General features: G+C 49.6%; 2 protein-coding genes across 5 annotated transcripts in view; both read left to right on the top strand.

The window, feature by feature from the left end:
• The window catches only part of C1RL (complement component 1, r subcomponent-like), a 12,392-nt gene extending 9,496 nt beyond the window's left edge, over window positions 1-2,896 (top strand). For both annotated transcript variants that reach the window (XM_011952456.1, XM_011952447.1), the window contains one exon: window positions 1,558-2,896. In XM_011952456.1, coding sequence (XP_011807846.1) covers window positions 1,558-2,330 — 773 coding nt within the window. In that variant the 3' untranslated portion in view covers window positions 2,331-2,896. The remainder of the gene's footprint in view (window positions 1-1,557) is intronic.
• Window positions 2,897-6,082: 3,186 nt separating this feature from the next.
• On the top strand, window positions 6,083-16,537 carry C1R (complement component 1, r subcomponent). Of its 3 annotated transcripts, none has more exons than XM_011952477.1 (11): window positions 6,083-6,300; window positions 7,013-7,241; window positions 8,432-8,624; window positions 8,950-9,096; window positions 9,195-9,391; window positions 9,702-9,849; window positions 9,957-10,078; window positions 12,184-12,262; window positions 12,648-12,803; window positions 14,615-14,689; window positions 15,441-16,537. In XM_011952477.1, coding segments are annotated over exons 1-11 (2,118 nt in total). In that variant the 5' UTR covers window positions 6,083-6,298; the 3' UTR covers window positions 16,211-16,537. The 3 variants fall into 3 exon arrangements, with proteins under 3 accessions (XP_011807867.1, XP_011807876.1, XP_011807858.1); XM_011952486.1 differs by having other exon boundaries at window positions 6,118-6,300; window positions 8,534-8,624; XM_011952468.1 differs by lacking the exon at window positions 6,083-6,300 and adding an exon at window positions 6,804-6,920.
• The last annotated feature ends 847 nt before the right edge of the window (window positions 16,538-17,384 follow it).

Here is a 17,384-nt window from a genome sequence, read left to right as displayed (position 1 = left end):
TAGAGACGGGGTTTCACCTTGTTGGCCAGGATGGTCTCCAACTCCTGACCTCAGGTGATCGACCTGCCTCAGCCTCCCAAAGTGCTGGGATTACAGGGGTGAGCCACTGTGCCCCGCCTTTACCACTTTAAACAGTACAATCCAGTAATGTTTAGTGTGTTCACAATGTAGTAAAACCACTACCACTAATTCCAGAACATTTCCATCACCCTCCTCAAAAAAGCCCAGTACCTCCAACGCTCCCCTGCCCCACCCCTGGCAACCACTAATCTATCTTCTGTCTCTATGGATTTGCCTCTATGGATTTTGTATCAGTGGAATCATATAATATGTGGCTGTTTCTGTCTGGCTTCTTTCACTTAGCGTAATGTTTTCAAGGTTCATTCCTGTTATAGCATCCATCAGTATTTCATTTTTATGGCTAAATAATACTCCTTTCTATGGATACACCATTTTGTTTATTCATTCAACTGATGGACGTTCGGGTTGTCTCTATTTCTTGCCTTTTATGAATGATGCTGCTATGAGCATTTGTGTACAAGTTTTTGTATCAACATATATTTCCAAATCTCTTGGGTATATACCTAGGAGTAGACTTGCTGGATTGTATAATAATTCTGTTTAAATTTTTGAGGAACCACCAAACTGTCTTCAACAGCAGCAGCACCATTTTACATCTCACCAGCTATACATGAGGGTTCAAGTCCACCATTTTTGAGATCCACACTTTTGAATGAAAGCATTGCCTTCTTAACCCAGTCTGATCCACGGAACACTCTAGGGGTGGCCTGAAGGCTCGTAGTGCTTTGGGGATGGGTTGGAGGGCAGGTGGTAGTGGGAGATGTTACAAATGAGGAAGTGACACAAAACTGAGGCAGGAGGCACTGAAACAGACTCTGCCTGTAGCATGGGGGCCCAGGATGATCCAAAGGAATGGCTTTAATGCCTCTGAGAAGGCAGGAAGGAAAGCCCTGCAGAACCAGCCCCAAGCATGTGCTCATCTGTGCTCTCTACCCTCAGTCCACTGTCCTGAGTCCCATGCAGAATGGGTGTCCCGTACACTTGGCATTGATTACCTGCCCTTGTCTGCCCACACGGTCTACACTGTGGGTCTGCATCAGTATAAGACTCCTGATCCCGGCCGGGCACGGTGGCTCATCCCTGTAATCCCTACACTTTGGGAGGCCGAGGCGGGTGGATCACCTGAGTTCAGGAGTTCCAGACCAGTCTAGCCCACATGATGAAACCCCATCTCTAATAAAAATACACAAAAATTAGCCGGGTGTGGTGGTCAGTGCCAGTAATCCCAGCTAGTCGGGAGACTGAGGCAGGAGAATTGCTTGAGCCCGGGAGGCGGAGGTTGCAGTGAGCCGGAGATCACGCAACTGCACTCCAGCCTGGGCAACAAGAGCGAAACTCGGTCTCAGAAAAAAAAAGAGGCCTGATCCCAGAGCCTCTTCACACATCCCCTACCACAGCACTTCAGAGAAGCAGGTCTTCAATCAATGTGTCTAGATGCAGCTGCTGACTGTCACCCCTACCCCTCCTCTCTCCCAGTCTGTGGACGGCCGGTCACCCCCATTGCCCAGAATCAGATGACCCTCCGTTCTTCCAGAGCTAAGCTGGGCAACTTCCCCTGGCAAGCCTTCACCAGTATCCATGGCCGTGGGGGCGGGGCCCTGCTTGGTGACAGATGGATCCTCACTGCTGCCCACACCATCTACCCCAAGGACAGTGTTTCTCTCAGGAAGGACCAGAGTGTGAATGTGTTCCTGGGCCACACAGCCATAGACGAGATGCTGAAACTGGGGAACCACCCTGTCCACCGTGTCATTGTGCACCCCGACTACCGTCAGAATGAGTCCCACAACTTCAGCGGGGACATCGCCCTCCTGGAGCTGCAGCACAGCATCCCGCTGGGCCCCAACGTCCTCCCGGTCTGTCTGCCCGATAATGAGACCCTCTACCGCAGCGGCTTGCTGGGCTACGTCAGTGGGTTTGGCGTGGAGATGGGCTGGCTAACTACTGAGTTGAAATATTCAAAGCTGCCTGTAGCTCCCAGGGAGGCCTGTGAGGCCTGGCTCCAAAAGAGACAGAGGCCCGAGGTGTTTTCTGACGATATGTTCTGTGTTGGGGACGAGACACAGCGGCACAGTGTCTGCCAGGGGGACAGTGGCAGCGTCTATGTGGTATGGGACGATCGTGCCCATCACTGGGTGGCCACGGGCATTGTGTCCTGGGGCATAGGGTGTGGCGAAGGGTATGACTTCTACACCAAAGTGCTCAGCTACGTGGACTGGATCAAGGGAGTGATGAACGGCAAGAACTGACCCTGGGGTGCTTGAACAGTGACTGACTGACACAGTGGAGGCCCCAGCCACGAGAGGGCTGGGAGTGAGACTGAACCCTGGGGCAGTGGTGCAGGGTGGGAGTGGGGGAGTCGGGGAAATCCTATTCACATCACTGTTGCACCAAGCCACTGCAGGAGAAACCCCCACCAGCAAGCCTGCACCATCCCAGACAGGAAGCAGGTCCCAAAGACCGCTGCTTCTCGCCCTCCACCTCCCTGTGCGCATGCACTATGCCCAGAGAAGCCTGTACATCTCAGCAACTTTCACCTTGAATTCCTTCGAATCCCCAACCCCTACTTCATGTGTTGACACAGCTTTTATACTCACCTGTGGAAGAGCCACCGTCTCACCCGCTATGAGTGTATGGAGGAAGGGGTTTTCATTGCATTGCATTTCTGAAACGTTCCTAAGACCCTTTAGTTGACCTTCAAATTCAAGCTATTCTGCAGCTCCAAGATGCAATTATGGAAATAGCTCCTTTTTTATTTTATGTCCTCTATATGCCAGGTGCTTCACCTGTTATTTCACTTAATCCTCATAGCATATTTGCAAAGGATGTGTTATCCATGTATGACAAATGAGGAAACTGAGGCTCAGGGGATAAAGGACTTGCCCAAGTCCCTCAGCTGGTGTGTGACTGCAGAGACTGCTCTTCCCAGTGTGCCACCATACTTCTCAACTCTCCTCTGACCTGCTGTGTCACCGAGTCCCCACATCCTGACCATTTTCTTTCCCTGGGAATTCCTGCTTCTGTGAAAATGGCGTCCTCTGGCTCATACTTGCCTGATGGCCCCATCTCCTGCAGAAGCCAGGTGAGCCCAGCACTGGACTGAAGTTCCCACGGACACCCCACCTGTGCCTCCATCATCAAGGGAACTGCTCCACCTGAGAGGACCAACGCTTTAATTTTTAGTAAAGACTGGAGGTGATGGGCCGGGCGCGGTGGCTCATGCCTGTAATCCCAGCACTTTCGGAGGCCGAGGTGGGCAGACCACAAGGTGAGGCGCTCCAGACCATCCTGGCCAATACGGTGAAACCCCGTCTCTACTAAAAATGCAAAAATTAGCCGGGCGTGGTGGCGGGCGCCTGTAGTCCCGGCTACTCGGGAGGCTGAGGCAGGAGAATGGCGTGAACTCAGAAGGTGGAGGTTGAAGTGAGCCGAGATTGTGCGACTGCACTCCAGCCTGGCGACAGAGCAAGACTCTGTCTAAAACAAATAAAAGTAAAAATAAATAAATACATACATACATAAATAATTGGAGGTGATTTAGAGTGAAAGACACAAAATACAACTGTTCAATGGAAATAGAAAATAAACACAATAAAAGAGAGACGAGAGATAATTTGTTAGCATCAAGAGTCACGTTGCTACTATGGTCAAAGGTTAAATGTATCTCTAAAAAAAATGGCAGGATTCAAAGTTGTACATACATGCGGTTACTTCTGTTTTTAACACCCACACACAGTACAAGAGATTATTTAAAATATTCCCAAAAGGACGATGCACACCTGTCGCCCCCACCACTCAGGAGGCTAATACAGGAGGATCACTGGAGCCCAGGAGTTCAAGGTCAGCCTAAGCAACATAGTGAAACCCCATCTCCAAAAATATAATAATAATTCTCTCAAAATACCAAATAAAGGTGGTTTTATTGATAAGATTTTTGCTGTTTGGTTTTCCACTATTCTCTATTTGCTGAATTTTGTTTAATTAGCATAAAACATTTTTATTTTACTAATTTTTTATGATTGAAAAAATGATATGAGTTTCTCCGTACCAAGGCAAACATATATATATACACCTATATTTATATATGTACATCTAGATCTATATCTACACCTCCATCGCTGTCTCTAGGTCTAGAGATAGAGATATAGACAATGAGATAGACAGAGAGAGAGAAGTTAGAGAGAGATGATGGAGATAGATGAACTAGCGATAGAGACATGTCCACAGAGGAAAACCTACCACCACTTTAAGAGAGAAATCTTTTTCCCAAGAATCAAATCCTTAGAGGAACAAACATTGTAACAGACAAGGTCCTCAATACTTGTTTTAAAACAAATGCAGCAACATTCATATGCATTTTTTTCCTTCTTGGTATAAGTCAAGGACATAACAAAAATGTGTGAGTAAATGTTACTTTGAATGGTTGGACAGAGTGGAGACAGGGCTGGGACTGAGCTAATGACGTCCAGGTTTGCCACTCTCCAAGCATGTTGCACAATGCCAAGGCAGAACCGAGACTCCCTAGGATGGATGGAAGAGCTTCAGCTAACACTGACCTCCTTACCTGTTCCCTCTGCCTCCATTAGGATCATATAGTGCATACACACACACAACACTGCTGCTGCCAGGATATTAATGTGCAGTTTGTTAGACGAGATTCCCCTTCCTTCTCGTCCTCTGATCTAGTCCTTTTCCTTCTCCCCTATCTTTTGTCTTTCCTGACCTAACAAGGCTATGGTTCATATCCTGATCCCAACACAGACCAACCCTCCATTAGGTTCAGTCCTCAGCTCTGACACAGAGGCCTGCTGGAGAAACCCTCCAAGCGTTGGTGGATCTTCCACCTTCTGTGTGCCTGCTGTCTAACTACTGATGACTTGGTCACTGCCTGATGGGGAACTGCATCAGCTCTGTGAATTCCTGCAATCTATTGCCTGGGAAAGTGCCTTGCACATTAAACAGGTAGCCCGTAAATGGATGAAGGGGGGTGGGGGCAGAAGGGTGGAGGTTGGAGGGATTAATCTAATAAGGGAAACGAGCAGAACAGCCTACAAAAGGCTTAAGAACACAGAGGCCTGCTCTGCAGCCCAAGCCCCTCTATGGGGTAAAGTGCCCTCAGATATTTGGTGCCATGGAGAGTTGATGAAGAAAGGCTTCCAAAAACAGTGAAATTGTTTTTTATTTATTTTAACTTTTAGAGACAAGATCTCACTATGTTGCCCAGGCTGGTCTCGAACTCCTGGGCTCAAGAGATCTTCCCACCCTGGCCTCGCAAAGTGCCAGGGTCACAGGCATGAGCCACCACACGCGGCCAAGAGCAAAATTTTTAAAGCAGGACACTGTGGCCTGATGGACAGGAGAGTCTAGGGTCCCTCCTCCCTCCCAGGGGCCTGGCTCCATCTCAGAAAAACCAAGTCCCTCTTGTTCCACACACGCACCCTCGGTTTCAGCCCTGGCAGTTGTGTTGAGCAGATGCTGAGGAGATGCGGACATTTTACCCCCTCCGCAGCTGCCCCAGAGGGTCTCAAACCCAGGGCTGATTTAGGGCTGCCCTGACATGGCCATCCCTAGTCTATGTCCACGTGTCATTCACGGCTAAAGCAGGCCAGGGCCCCAAGGCAACCAAGCTCCTCTCTCTTCTGCCCACTCCCACGTGCCCTCCTCTGCCCCAGTGTTCCCATCATTACATCCTGGGCGTGGAAACCCGGGCCATTCTTGAACCAGGGCTGTGGGCTGAATGACGGCAAGAAGAATGAGGTCAATGGGAAGGGACAGCCCAGAAAAGAGAATCCCTCACAACCTGTGGTCTCCCACTGCTTTGGTAGGAACCTTGTAAACACACAGCAGCAGCCCCCCAGGAAAGTCTTGGAAGAAAGGAGAAGCTGATCAGATTCAGAGACTGAGGCATCTGGGCCTCCAACCAAAGGCTCCCCTGGCCCTAAAAAGTCAGACTCCCATCTCCTTAGCCCTTTCCCTCATAGACCAGCAGGTGGCACCACCGACAGGGATTTCAAAACCAAAACTAAATTAAAGTGGAAACTCAGATCTTTTGTTTATGCAAATAGTTCATTCCCTCCAACATTCCTCCGGGAATGGTCCCCCCTCCATTCCACAGAAAACCCTCCCCTCCCTGCTGTGCGTGACGCGGGCTCCCTCTGCACACAGTGCACGAAGACTGCTGTCAGGAGAGCCCAGGATTCAACACGGGCCTTGAGAAATGTGAGTAAGGGTGATGGGCACCCAGGAGGGAGGGGGAAGCCAGGGGAGAAGCCAGGGCATGGGAGGCAATTCAGGGAGACAGGAACACCCTTCTCTCTTCACACACTCTTCTCTCATCAATCCCACTGTGCACACACATGGACACACACAACACACGCCCCATCCCTCCTCCTAAGGACCAAAGGAGACCTTATACATAGAAGCTCATGCCATGGTCCCTTCTTCCCTCAGGGCTCATGGCAGGGAGCAGCGAGAGGAGGGGACCCCCTGCCCACGAGGGGACACTCTGCCTGTGTCTCACACTCCACAGATGGTCTCTCCCAGATGCTCTTACTGAACCTGTGGGAGCCCTTTCGAGACCCACGGGTGGAAAGCCTCACCCTCCATTAACTGGTCCCAAGCCAGTCCTATTCCTGGAAGGGGAGGGGAGGGATGGGGCCGGGCAGGGGAGGAGGCTGGGAAGGGAGTGTGAGGGGAGTGTAGTGGCCTCTGGCCTGGACGCTGCCCTGGGGAGTGACCCAATGCAGCAGCTGCAAAGGCCGCCCTCGCCACCCACACACCCCTGCTGAGAACATGTCGGTGAGGTCCAGAGTGGGCAGAGAGGAGGAGGATGCCCAGCGGTATGGCCATCTCATCCCCTGCCACGGCCACTGCCCACATGGCAAGAGTGCTGAACCCCTCCAGCTCCAGACACTGTCTTTTGTTTTGGCAGGTGGCTCTTGTACCTCCTGGTGCCGGCCCTGTTCTGCAGGGCAGGAGGCTCCATTCCCATCCCTCAGAAGTTATTTGGGGAGGTGACTTCCCCTCTGTTCCCCAAGCCTTACCCCAACAGCTTTGAAACAACCACTGTGATCACAGTCCCCACGGGGTACAGGGTGAAGCTCGTCTTCCAGCACTTTGACCTGGAGCCTTCTGAAGGCTGCTTCTATGATTATGTCAAGGTAGGGGCAGGATGGGCGGGCAGAAGGGAGACAAAACGGGACCCTCTGGGATCTGGGATCTGTATGGCATGCACACCCCTAGACACAGCCCAGCCCCGCAAGAGCTGATGGCCGACTGCATCTCTTAGAGCCAAGGGTTGCCCTGGATGGGGCACTCACTGGTGAAGAGGCCCTCAGTGAGCACTGAGGGGAGAAGCACAGAGAAGGAAGGGGACGGGACCCACTCAGGAAATTCACTGTGCACTGAGTCAGGAAAACCTTCCCCATCTGCTGTCTAGCTGAGAGCCTTTGGGAAGCCACTGTGCCTCAGCTTCCCTGTCTCCAAAGAGAAGATTGGCATGGCTGCCTGCCTCAACAGGAACATAGGGACATGAGGAGGAGAAATGTGTGCTCTGGCAGCACGGGAATAGTCTTCAGCAAGGACAGTAGGCTCAGAACTCTCACCTCTGTGACAACCTTCCCTGGCCCATCTTTCTCTATCCAGTAAAAATGAGATTCGGGGCCCAAGCAGAGCCTGCGAAGGTCCAATAACTACCATTCCCAGGAGACCCCTGGAGGTTATGCGTGAATTACATGAAAATGGCACATCTTCCCCACCCAGAAGACTTGGCGAGTGTGCAGTGTTGGGGGAGGGCATTTGGTGGCAGGGGCAAGGAGAGGTTGAAGAGCTGTGAGTAGGAACGATGAGGGATGAAGCAATGCCTGCTGAGGCTGAGACTGGTGGGATTCAGGGCTCATGTTCACCCGAAGGCATCAGGAGGCACTCCAGGTGTGAATGGTTTGATTAGGCTGAGGTGGAATCTGAAAACAAAAATAAAGCAGAGCTGTCCAAGCTGTGGGAATGAGGGGCGGGTAAAGGCTGGGTACAGACAACCAGGACCCCAGGGGAACAGGCCATAGCAGGTGGTGGGGTTGGAAAATGACCTGAAACCTGGCAGTGGAGCAGAAAACAGGGAAGGGTGAGGTACCCAGTGCAGGACAACATGCAAGAGTGAGTCAGTGGGAGACTCGGGGAACAGTTGAAAGTCACATGGGGAAGTTTGCAGCAGCCGAGCCCAGCAGGTAGTGACCAGCGGAGCCAATGTGGTGCATGATTCACTCTGGGCGAGACAAGGAGGGCTGTCACTGAGCCACCACGTGTGCCACTCCACAACAGGTCTTCTTCCTACCCCCTGTCCTTCTTCCACCAGATCTCTGCTGATAAGAAAAACCTGGGGAGGTTCTGCGGGCAACTGGGTTCTCCACTGGGCAACCCCCCAGGAAAGAAGGAATTTATGTCCCAAGGGAACAAGATGCTGCTGACCTTCCACACGGACTTCTCCAACGAGGAGAATGGGACTATCATGTTCTACAAGGGCTTCCTGGCCTACTACCAAGCTGTGGGTGAGTAGCCCCCCAGGGATCCCTTTTCTCTAACCTCAGCCCTATTGAATGGGGGCCAAGAAAGGGAATCTTGAATCGAAAGAAGCTGAAAGCCTGGCTTTCCTTGTTCCTCCCGTCAAGAGAGCCTTTCCTAACAAGGCCTGTCACCTTGGGCTCTGTCCCCACGGAGCAGTCCCCAGAGAGCATTGGAGAGGCCTGACCTGGAGATCCAGGTGACCTAAATATGCCTTTGTCTTTAGGCCTCTGGTGAGTGACCTCCTAAGGTCAGAGCCACTAATCAGGTCTCCCAGCTGGAGCTTAACCCTCCTTCCTGAATGCCTTCCAGACCTTGATGAATGTGCTTCCCAGAGCAAATCAGGGGAGAAGGACCCCCAGCCCCAGTGCCAGCACCTGTGTCACAACTACGTTGGAGGCTACTTCTGTTCCTGCCGTCCAGGCTATGAGCTTCAGAAGGACAGGCATTCCTGCCAGGGTGAGCCAGAGTGGTGTAGCAGGGAGACAGGGGTTCAGCCAGGGCTTGCTGGGCCAGCGAGAGCGCCCCTGTGATGCCCTGCGGCTGTGTTCTCACAGCTGAGTGCAGCAGCGAGCTGTACACGGAGGCATCGGGCTACATCTCCAGCCTGGAGTACCCCCGGTCCTACCCCCCTGACCTGCGCTGCAACTATAGCATCCGGGTGGAGCGGGGCCTCACCCTGCACCTCAAGTTCCTAGAGCCTTTTGAAATTGATGACCACCAGCAAGTACACTGCCCCTATGACCAGCTACAGGTACAGCCGTCCTACCCCTGAAAGACCCCTTCCTCCCCTTCCGTCTGCACTTGGCTCCTCTTGTCCCAACTTCCTCCTGGATCCCCTGATCAGCTGGGGCAGGAACGGCCAACATCACCCATGGGCTGGGCAAGTTCCCACATAACTGGAATTGGGTTGTGGGGATCCCTTTCCACCTTCCCCTGAAAACACACATAAGGCAGGATTTCATCACCACCACCACCCTGGCCACCAGGCTACTACACAGTTGGCCCTGTGTAAAAATGTCCAGGCTGGAAAAAAAAAAAAAAAAAACCTCCTCCCCTACCAGATCTATGCCAACGGGAAGAACATTGGCGAGTTCTGTGGGAAGCAAAGGCCCCCCGACCTTGACACCAGCAGCAATGCTGTGGATCTGCTGTTCTTCACAGATGAGTCAGGGGACAGCCGGGGCTGGAAGCTGCGCTACACCACTGAAAGTAAGGCTCCCTGGGGGCCTCCCTTGATGGCCAGCAATGGGAAAAAGGTGGGAAGAAGGAAGGGCAGGTGGCTCTGAAATAAATATGCCCTCTGGTCTCCCCAATAGTCATCAAGTGTCCCCAGCCCAAGACCCTAGATGAGTTTACCGTCATCCAGAACCTGCAGCCTCAGTACCAGTTCCGTGACTACTTCATTGCTACCTGCAAGCTAGGCTACCAGCTCATAGAGGTAAGAGCCCAGGGCTGAGGGGAGAGAGCCGGCCCAGCATCCCAGGGGGAATTCAGATGGTGGGTTCACAGAGGATTTAGTCTCACCCCAGCTGGAGTCATAGATGTTTCAGCTAGAAGAGTCTCCTGGTCCACCAGCTCTCCAACTTTCTGTACACTTAAAACAGAGAGTTTACAATCCTGGAAGATTGCTTGAGCGCAATCATACAAGGCCCCTGTGAATAACCACTGTACTCCAGCTTGAGCAATATAGCCAGACTCTGTCTCTAAAAAATAAAAATCAGTCAATAAATAAATACAAAGTCAAGGGCCCCCAGCAGAGACTCTCATTCCACTGATCTGGAGTAGAGCCTGAGCAACAAGACTGTTTAAAGCTATCCAGGTGATTCTAATGTGCAGCCAAGTTTAAGAACTATTGCCCTCGTCCAATAATCAAGAAAGCTGAAGGAACTGGAAAGGCGGGATGGAGATGTAGTGACTCATCAACATCACATAGTGATTTTCTACGGCAGGGACTAGGACCCCAATCTTCTGCCTCCTGCTCCAGGGCTCTTTTACACATGTTGGTGGTCTCACCCTGGGCCCACTGTCCTGTTCTCAGCTCTGAAGATTCAGGAAGGAATATGGTTTTATCCGTGGATCAATCTCACAAAAGCTGGTAAACTAAAAATTCTCTGTCTCTCTGGACAGAGACCCAAGACTGGACATCCCATCGTTGCTCAATAGGTCCACACGGAAGACTTAATCAGAATCAAAGAAGAGACCTATGACATGTCCTTAAGTCACAGTTAATTCATTTAATGCACATTTTAAGGGTCTACTGTCAGGCACTGTCCTAGATGTGGGAGGTTCAGTAAAAAGAAACCCACAAAGTCAGACAGCCTTTGTGGAGCTCACATTTGAATGTTGCATCAAGTCGAGTTCACTTGATGCATTGTTCTTTACTCCAAGGTGCTTCCATCTCCATCAGGAGGATTGGGTGGGTGTCCTGGGTCCAGAGGACTGGAGACTAACAAACTTTCCTCATATTACAATCCTCCCTTGCCTGCACCACCCACTGCCCTTACTTTTGCATTTGTCATTCACGCCATAGAATTTAAAGCAAGTCACACCGTTTCTCACATTACCTACATTTTACTCAGACGGTCTAGTTTTCATATATATTCTCTTGCAATCTTTCCCAGGACTAACTCTATGGAATGATTTTTGGTCTTTTTATTTTAGTTTTGAGAGACAGTCTTGCTCCATCACGCAGGCAGTGGCGTGATCTCAGCTCACCGTAAACTCCGCCTCCCAATTTCAAGTGATTCTCCTGGATTCAAGCTATTCAAGTGCCTCAGCCACCTGAGTTGTTGGAATTACAGGCGTGCACCACTATGCCTGGCTAATTATTGTATTTTTAGTAGAGACAGGGTTTCTCCATGTTGCCCAGGCTTGTCTGGAACTCCTGGCCTCAAGTGATCTGCCTATCTCGGCCCCCGGAAGTGCTGGGATTACAGGCGTGAACCACTGCACCTGGCCGATTTTTGGTCTTAGTAAAACTCATTCATATTGTCCAGTAACTTTTCATTTCAAAGACTGCCATTTCCTAGTCTTGTCCCTGCTCAACAGCAACAGCCCTTCACATACGTCAACATCTCCAGCACATTTCAACGGGGTGAGGTGGCTCTAGGATTTCAGGGAAGGCCTCTGTCCTTAGGGAAACTGCAACCCAGGAGAAAGTGATGCAGGCCTGGAGGCAGGAGACTCCAGACAGAGAAACACGGTTCTGCCCTGGAGCACAGGCTTTTGTTTTGATACAAAAAACACTCAAACGTGGCTTGTGATTTTTTAAATTACAAATTGTGGGATTCAATTAGACCTCAGTGGGAACAGGCCACAGTCCAGAGAGGATGATCGGGTCTATCAATTAGTCCCGCTCTGACTTTCTGCGGTGTGGCTCAGTGCTCCTGTCTGTAATGGGCTGGGGAGAAGGAAGAAGGAGTCACATCCATGGGGGAGCTGAGAGATGTCTTTGTATTGCCTCCCACTCCTGTGTGGGAAGGGCAGGAAGGGGACCTGCATTGCCTCTTGGCACTGATGACACCTCTGTCCTCTGCTCAACAGGGGAACCAGGTGCTGCACTCCTTCACGGCTGTCTGCCAGGATGATGGCACATGGCATCGTGCCATGCCCAGATGCAAGAGTAAGTCACAATTCAGAGATATGACTCTGGGGACTTCCCACTTTTAGCCTTGAGGACCTGGGCCAAGAAAGAAAGAGGCATCCAGAGTAAGCCTCTTTCCAAGAGACCCTCACCCTGACTTGTCCTTTGATGCCTATGGCCCATCTCAGGAATCAGTGAGCCCTCATCTCAGGAATCAGTGAGCCCTCATCTCAGCAGGATGGATGGGCTCTACCCAGAACTGAATTTCACACCACCCAACTCCTGTCCATTGCAAGGGCCCTCACCACTGACTATCTTTTCTAAGCTTCTCAGCCTGCTCTGCGGGTGGACAACTCACACTCTCCCCACTGAAGTTCCAGCACAGTCATTCTCAGCTCTCACCCTGCCCTGTGTTCTCTCCAAGTCAAGGACTGTGGGCAGCCCCGAAACCTGCCTAATGGTGCCTTCCGTTACACCACCACAATGGGGGTGAACACCTACAAGGCCCGTATCCAGTACTACTGCCATGAGCCATATTACAAGATGCAGACCAGAGCTGGCAGCAAGGAGTCTGAGCAAGGTAGGAACCAATGCAAATGGAAATTTCCTCCCTTCCATCCCCTTGGAGTATCCTCTGAGATTTCTCCCAGTAGAATCCCTAGGGAATGCATATTAAGGTATCTGCCAAGGCACTGGCTACAGGGGCCTAAATTATAGTGCTAATAGGAACCTTGTAAGTTTGAAGAAGGAGGCATCTAAGCTGATGCAAAGAAAAGATTCAAATCGCATAAACAGCTCACTGTCACCACATCGTCCCTACTACCACCATTGCCTCCACCACACTCCCACTGCTACCATCACTGCCATCACCACTACTACCAGTAACAACATCAGCAACACTACCAGTAGCATCAATGCCAGCACAATCACCACCATCACCACTATCACCACAGTCGATATCATTATCATTACCAATGCCACCATCACCACTACCATTATCACCACCACCATTACCAACACCACTATCACCATTACCAACACCAACACCACCACCACCACCACCACCGCCATCATCACCACCATCACCATTACCAACATCATCATCACCACCGACACTAACACCATCACCACCATCATCATAACCAACACCATTGTCAACACTACCATGATCACCACCACCATTACCAACACCACTATCACTACCATCACTATTGCCAACACCAACACTACCATCACCTCCATCACCATTACCAACACCACTATCACCACCACACTAACACCACCACCATCATCACTATCACCATTACAAATATCACCATCGCAACTACTGTTATAACCACCACCATTACTAACACCATTACCAGCACCACTGTCAGCACCACCACCATTCCAACACCAACACCACCATCACCACCATCACCATTACCAACACTATCATCACTACCACCAGTACCAACACCATCATCACCACCAATACCACCATCACCACTATCACCATTAACAATACCACCATTAACAACACCACTGTCACCACCAACACCAACACCACAATCACCACCACCATTACCAACATCAACACCACAGTCACCACCAACACCAACACCACAATCTTCATCACCACCATAAGCACTACAGCTAACTCAGTGAAATTCCCCTCTCCATTCTCCCCTCTCAACCTGGTTGTGATTTTTGCACCTAGTTTTACTAAATGACTCTCACTCATTAGTGGGTATTTTTCAAACTTTTTTTAAATATTAGAAATCACATGCATTATAGGTTTGAAATAAAGAAAAAAGGAAAAAAATCTGGATTATAAATGGTATTCATTAAGAGCTGGGCTTTGGAGTCAGAAAACTTCTTGTACCTTGGTTCTGGCACTTAGAAGTTATGTGACCCTGTGCAAATTATTTAAGCTCAGCTTCCTCATCCACAATGGGAATAATAACACACACTTGCAAGTGTCACTGTAGTGTTTAAATGAGATCATGCAGATAAAGTGCTTAGCGACAAGCATGGCACATTTTCAGCAATCAGAAGACGTAGCTACAATTATCGTCTATGATTCCACAACCAAGATGCAATCACTGATAAGATTTTGATATATATCTTCTGGTTTTTATGTCTACTTTCACAAACAGGGATCACAGCAAACATATATCAATAGTTAAGCATGCTGATTTTTTTACTTGACATTAAAACAAAATATAGGTCTAGAGCCTCTGAACACTTGACATTTTTTCCTTCTAGAGTTGAGCCTTTGACCTTTGGCCCTTGCCATGTTGTTCCTCCCTACCCCTCTCCCCGTCGAGCACATTCAGTACTTGCTGCCTCTGCAACCTAGTTTTCTTACCCATCACCTCCCAACTTGATTCGTGCCTCCTCTGCCCTCAGGGGTGTACACCTGCACAGCACAGGGCATTTGGAAGAATGAACAGAAGGGAGAGAAGATTCCTCGGTGCTTGCCAGGTGAGTGGAAACCCTCTAGGGCCACCCTCAGGGCCTTTAGCAGCCTTCAGGGCCTCAAAAGCAGTGTGGCCCAGAAAAAGGAGACAGAGGAGAAGAGAGGGGAACATCCCAGGAGAAAGCAAGAGAGGGGAAGAGTGCTGAATTCAATCCCGAAATGCCAGCATTTTCACTAAGCAGATGGGAAGTCAGAGAATAAAAACAATGGGAGATACCCTAGGAAGAAATAAACAAGAACAAGGGGCAAGATGTGGTGGCTCACACCTGTAATCTCAGCAATTTGGGAGGCCGAGATAGGCGGATCACCTGAGGTCAGGAGTTCGAGACCAGTCTGGGCAACAATGGTGAAACTTAGCCTCTACTAAAAATAGAAAAATTAGCCAAGCATGGTGGCACATGCCTGTAGTCCCAGCTACTTGAGTGGCTGAGGCACAAGAATTACTTGAACCCAGGAGGCGGAGGTTGCAGTGAGCTGAAATCATGCCACTGCACTCCAGCCTGGGCGACAAAGCAAGGAGTCTCAAAAAATAAAAGTATAATTAAAAAAAAAAAAAAAAAAAAACAAGGAGAAGAGCCTGTCAATAGGCCAGTGATGGAGGTGTGGGGATGGGAGGAGAAAGAGAATAGAGACAGAAGCCAAAAAGAGAGGGCAAACATGGAGCTGGCTGGCCACAGAGGGAAGAGGTGTGGGACCTGGAGCTGACTCGCCCTTGTCTTCCCTGTCTCTCCCTTGTCTTCCCTGTCTCTCCCTCAGTGTGTGGGAAGCCCGTGCACCCCGTGGAACAGAGGCAGCGCATCATCGGAGGGCAAAAAGCCAAGATGGGCAACTTCCCCTGGCAGGTGTTCACCAACATCCACGGGCGCGGGGGCGGAGCCCTGCTGGGGGACCGCTGGATCCTCACGGCTGCCCACACCCTGTATCCCAAGGAACACGAGGCGCAAAGCAACGCCTCCTTGGATGTGTTCCTGGGCCACACAAATGTGGAAGAACTCATGAAGCTGGCAAATCACCCCATCCGCAGGGTCAGCATCCACCCGGACTACCGTCAGGATGAGTCCCACAATTTTGAGGGGGACATCGCCCTGCTGGAGCTGGAAAATAGTGTCACTCTGGGTCCCAACCTCCTCCCCATCTGCCTCCCTGACAATGAGACCTTCTATGACCTGGGCTTGATGGGCTATGTCAGTGGCTTTGGGGTCATGGAGGAGAAGATTGCTCATGACCTCAGGTTTGTCCGTCTGCCCGTAGCTAATCGAGAGGACTGTGAGACCTGGCTCCGGGGAAAGAATAGGATGGATGTGTTCTCTCAAAACATGTTCTGTGCTGGGCACCCGTCTCTAAAGCAGGATGCCTGCCAGGGGGATAGTGGGGGCGTTTTTGCAGTAAGGGACCCGAACACTGATCGCTGGATGGCAACGGGTATCGTGTCCTGGGGCATTGGGTGCAGCAAGGGCTATGGCTTCTACACCAAAGTGCTCAACTATGTGGATTGGATCAAGAAAGAGATGGAGGAAGAGGACTGAGCCCAGAATTCGCTAGGTCCAAATCCAGAGAGCAGTGCGGAAAAAAAAAAAAAAAAAAAAACAAAACTGAGCAGTTGTTGATAACCACTAAGAGTCTCTATTAAAATCACTGATGCAGAAAGACAGTGTGGAAATTCTCTTTCCTATAGTCCCATTGACGTACTTTACCTGAAACAACCCAAAGAGGCCCTTTCTTTCTTCCGAGGATTGCAGAGGATGTAGTTATCAATCTCTAGCTGTCACTTTCCTTTTCCACTTTTATACCATTGGGTCATTGAATATAACTTTTTCCAAATAAAATTGTATGAGAAATGCCAGCGTGCAAAAGGAGTCAAAAGTTGTATTTATTTTATATAAAAATATTTTGTAAGGAAGGTCATTTTAAAAATATTTACTTAGGAAGGCAACAAGAACAATTAAGTTCATGAACACATTTACAATTAGGGTTATGGATAACAATAAATATCTGTGTTTTGTTTTGATTGTACAATATAAAGAAAATGCTGATTTCCCCACACGTATAGTTGTAAATATAACAGCTTTTTTTAATTTTTCAAGACAGACTCTCACTCTGTCGCCCAGGCTGGAGTGTAGTGGCACAACCTTGGCTATCTGCAACCTCTGCCTTAGGGTTCAAGGGACTCTTGTGCCTCAGCCACCTGAGTAGCTGGAATTACAGGCACATGTCACCGCTGCCAAGCTAATAGTAGAGACAGGGTTTTGCCATGTTGGCCAGGCTAGTCTCGAACTCCTGACCTCAAGTGATCCACCTGCCTCGGCCTCCAAAGTGCTGAGATTACAGGTGTGAACCATCACGCCCAGCCTACAACAGCTTTTTTAACAGCTTATCTTCCAATCTCTAACTATTCCTTAGGAGAGGAGTGCTATGAAATTTTTGTTTCCAAGTTGAATCACTAACAATATTGTTAAATCACTTGTATTCTTTAAGATATCTTTAAAGATCAGAAAAGGACCCAGAATTTGGATTAAGCATTATAAGTATTTGTAGTAGAACAATATCATGGTGTTATTGCACAATCGACTGTTCCAGACTTGTTTAAACAACTTTACATGACCCAGCACACACAGGCCTGAACTTAAGAAGATAGCAGAGTTAAACCATTCCCAAGGGATGAGGTTTTTCTTTAACTTTTTTTTTAAACTTTTTTTTTTT

Source organism: Colobus angolensis, unplaced genomic scaffold (assembly GCF_000951035.1).
Source record: "Colobus angolensis palliatus isolate OR3802 unplaced genomic scaffold, Cang.pa_1.0 Scaffold11, whole genome shotgun sequence".
NCBI lineage: Eukaryota > Metazoa > Chordata > Mammalia > Primates > Cercopithecidae > Colobus > Colobus angolensis.
The sequence above is the reverse complement of the archived record's forward strand: the minus strand, read 5'-3'. Positions and strand labels throughout refer to the sequence as shown.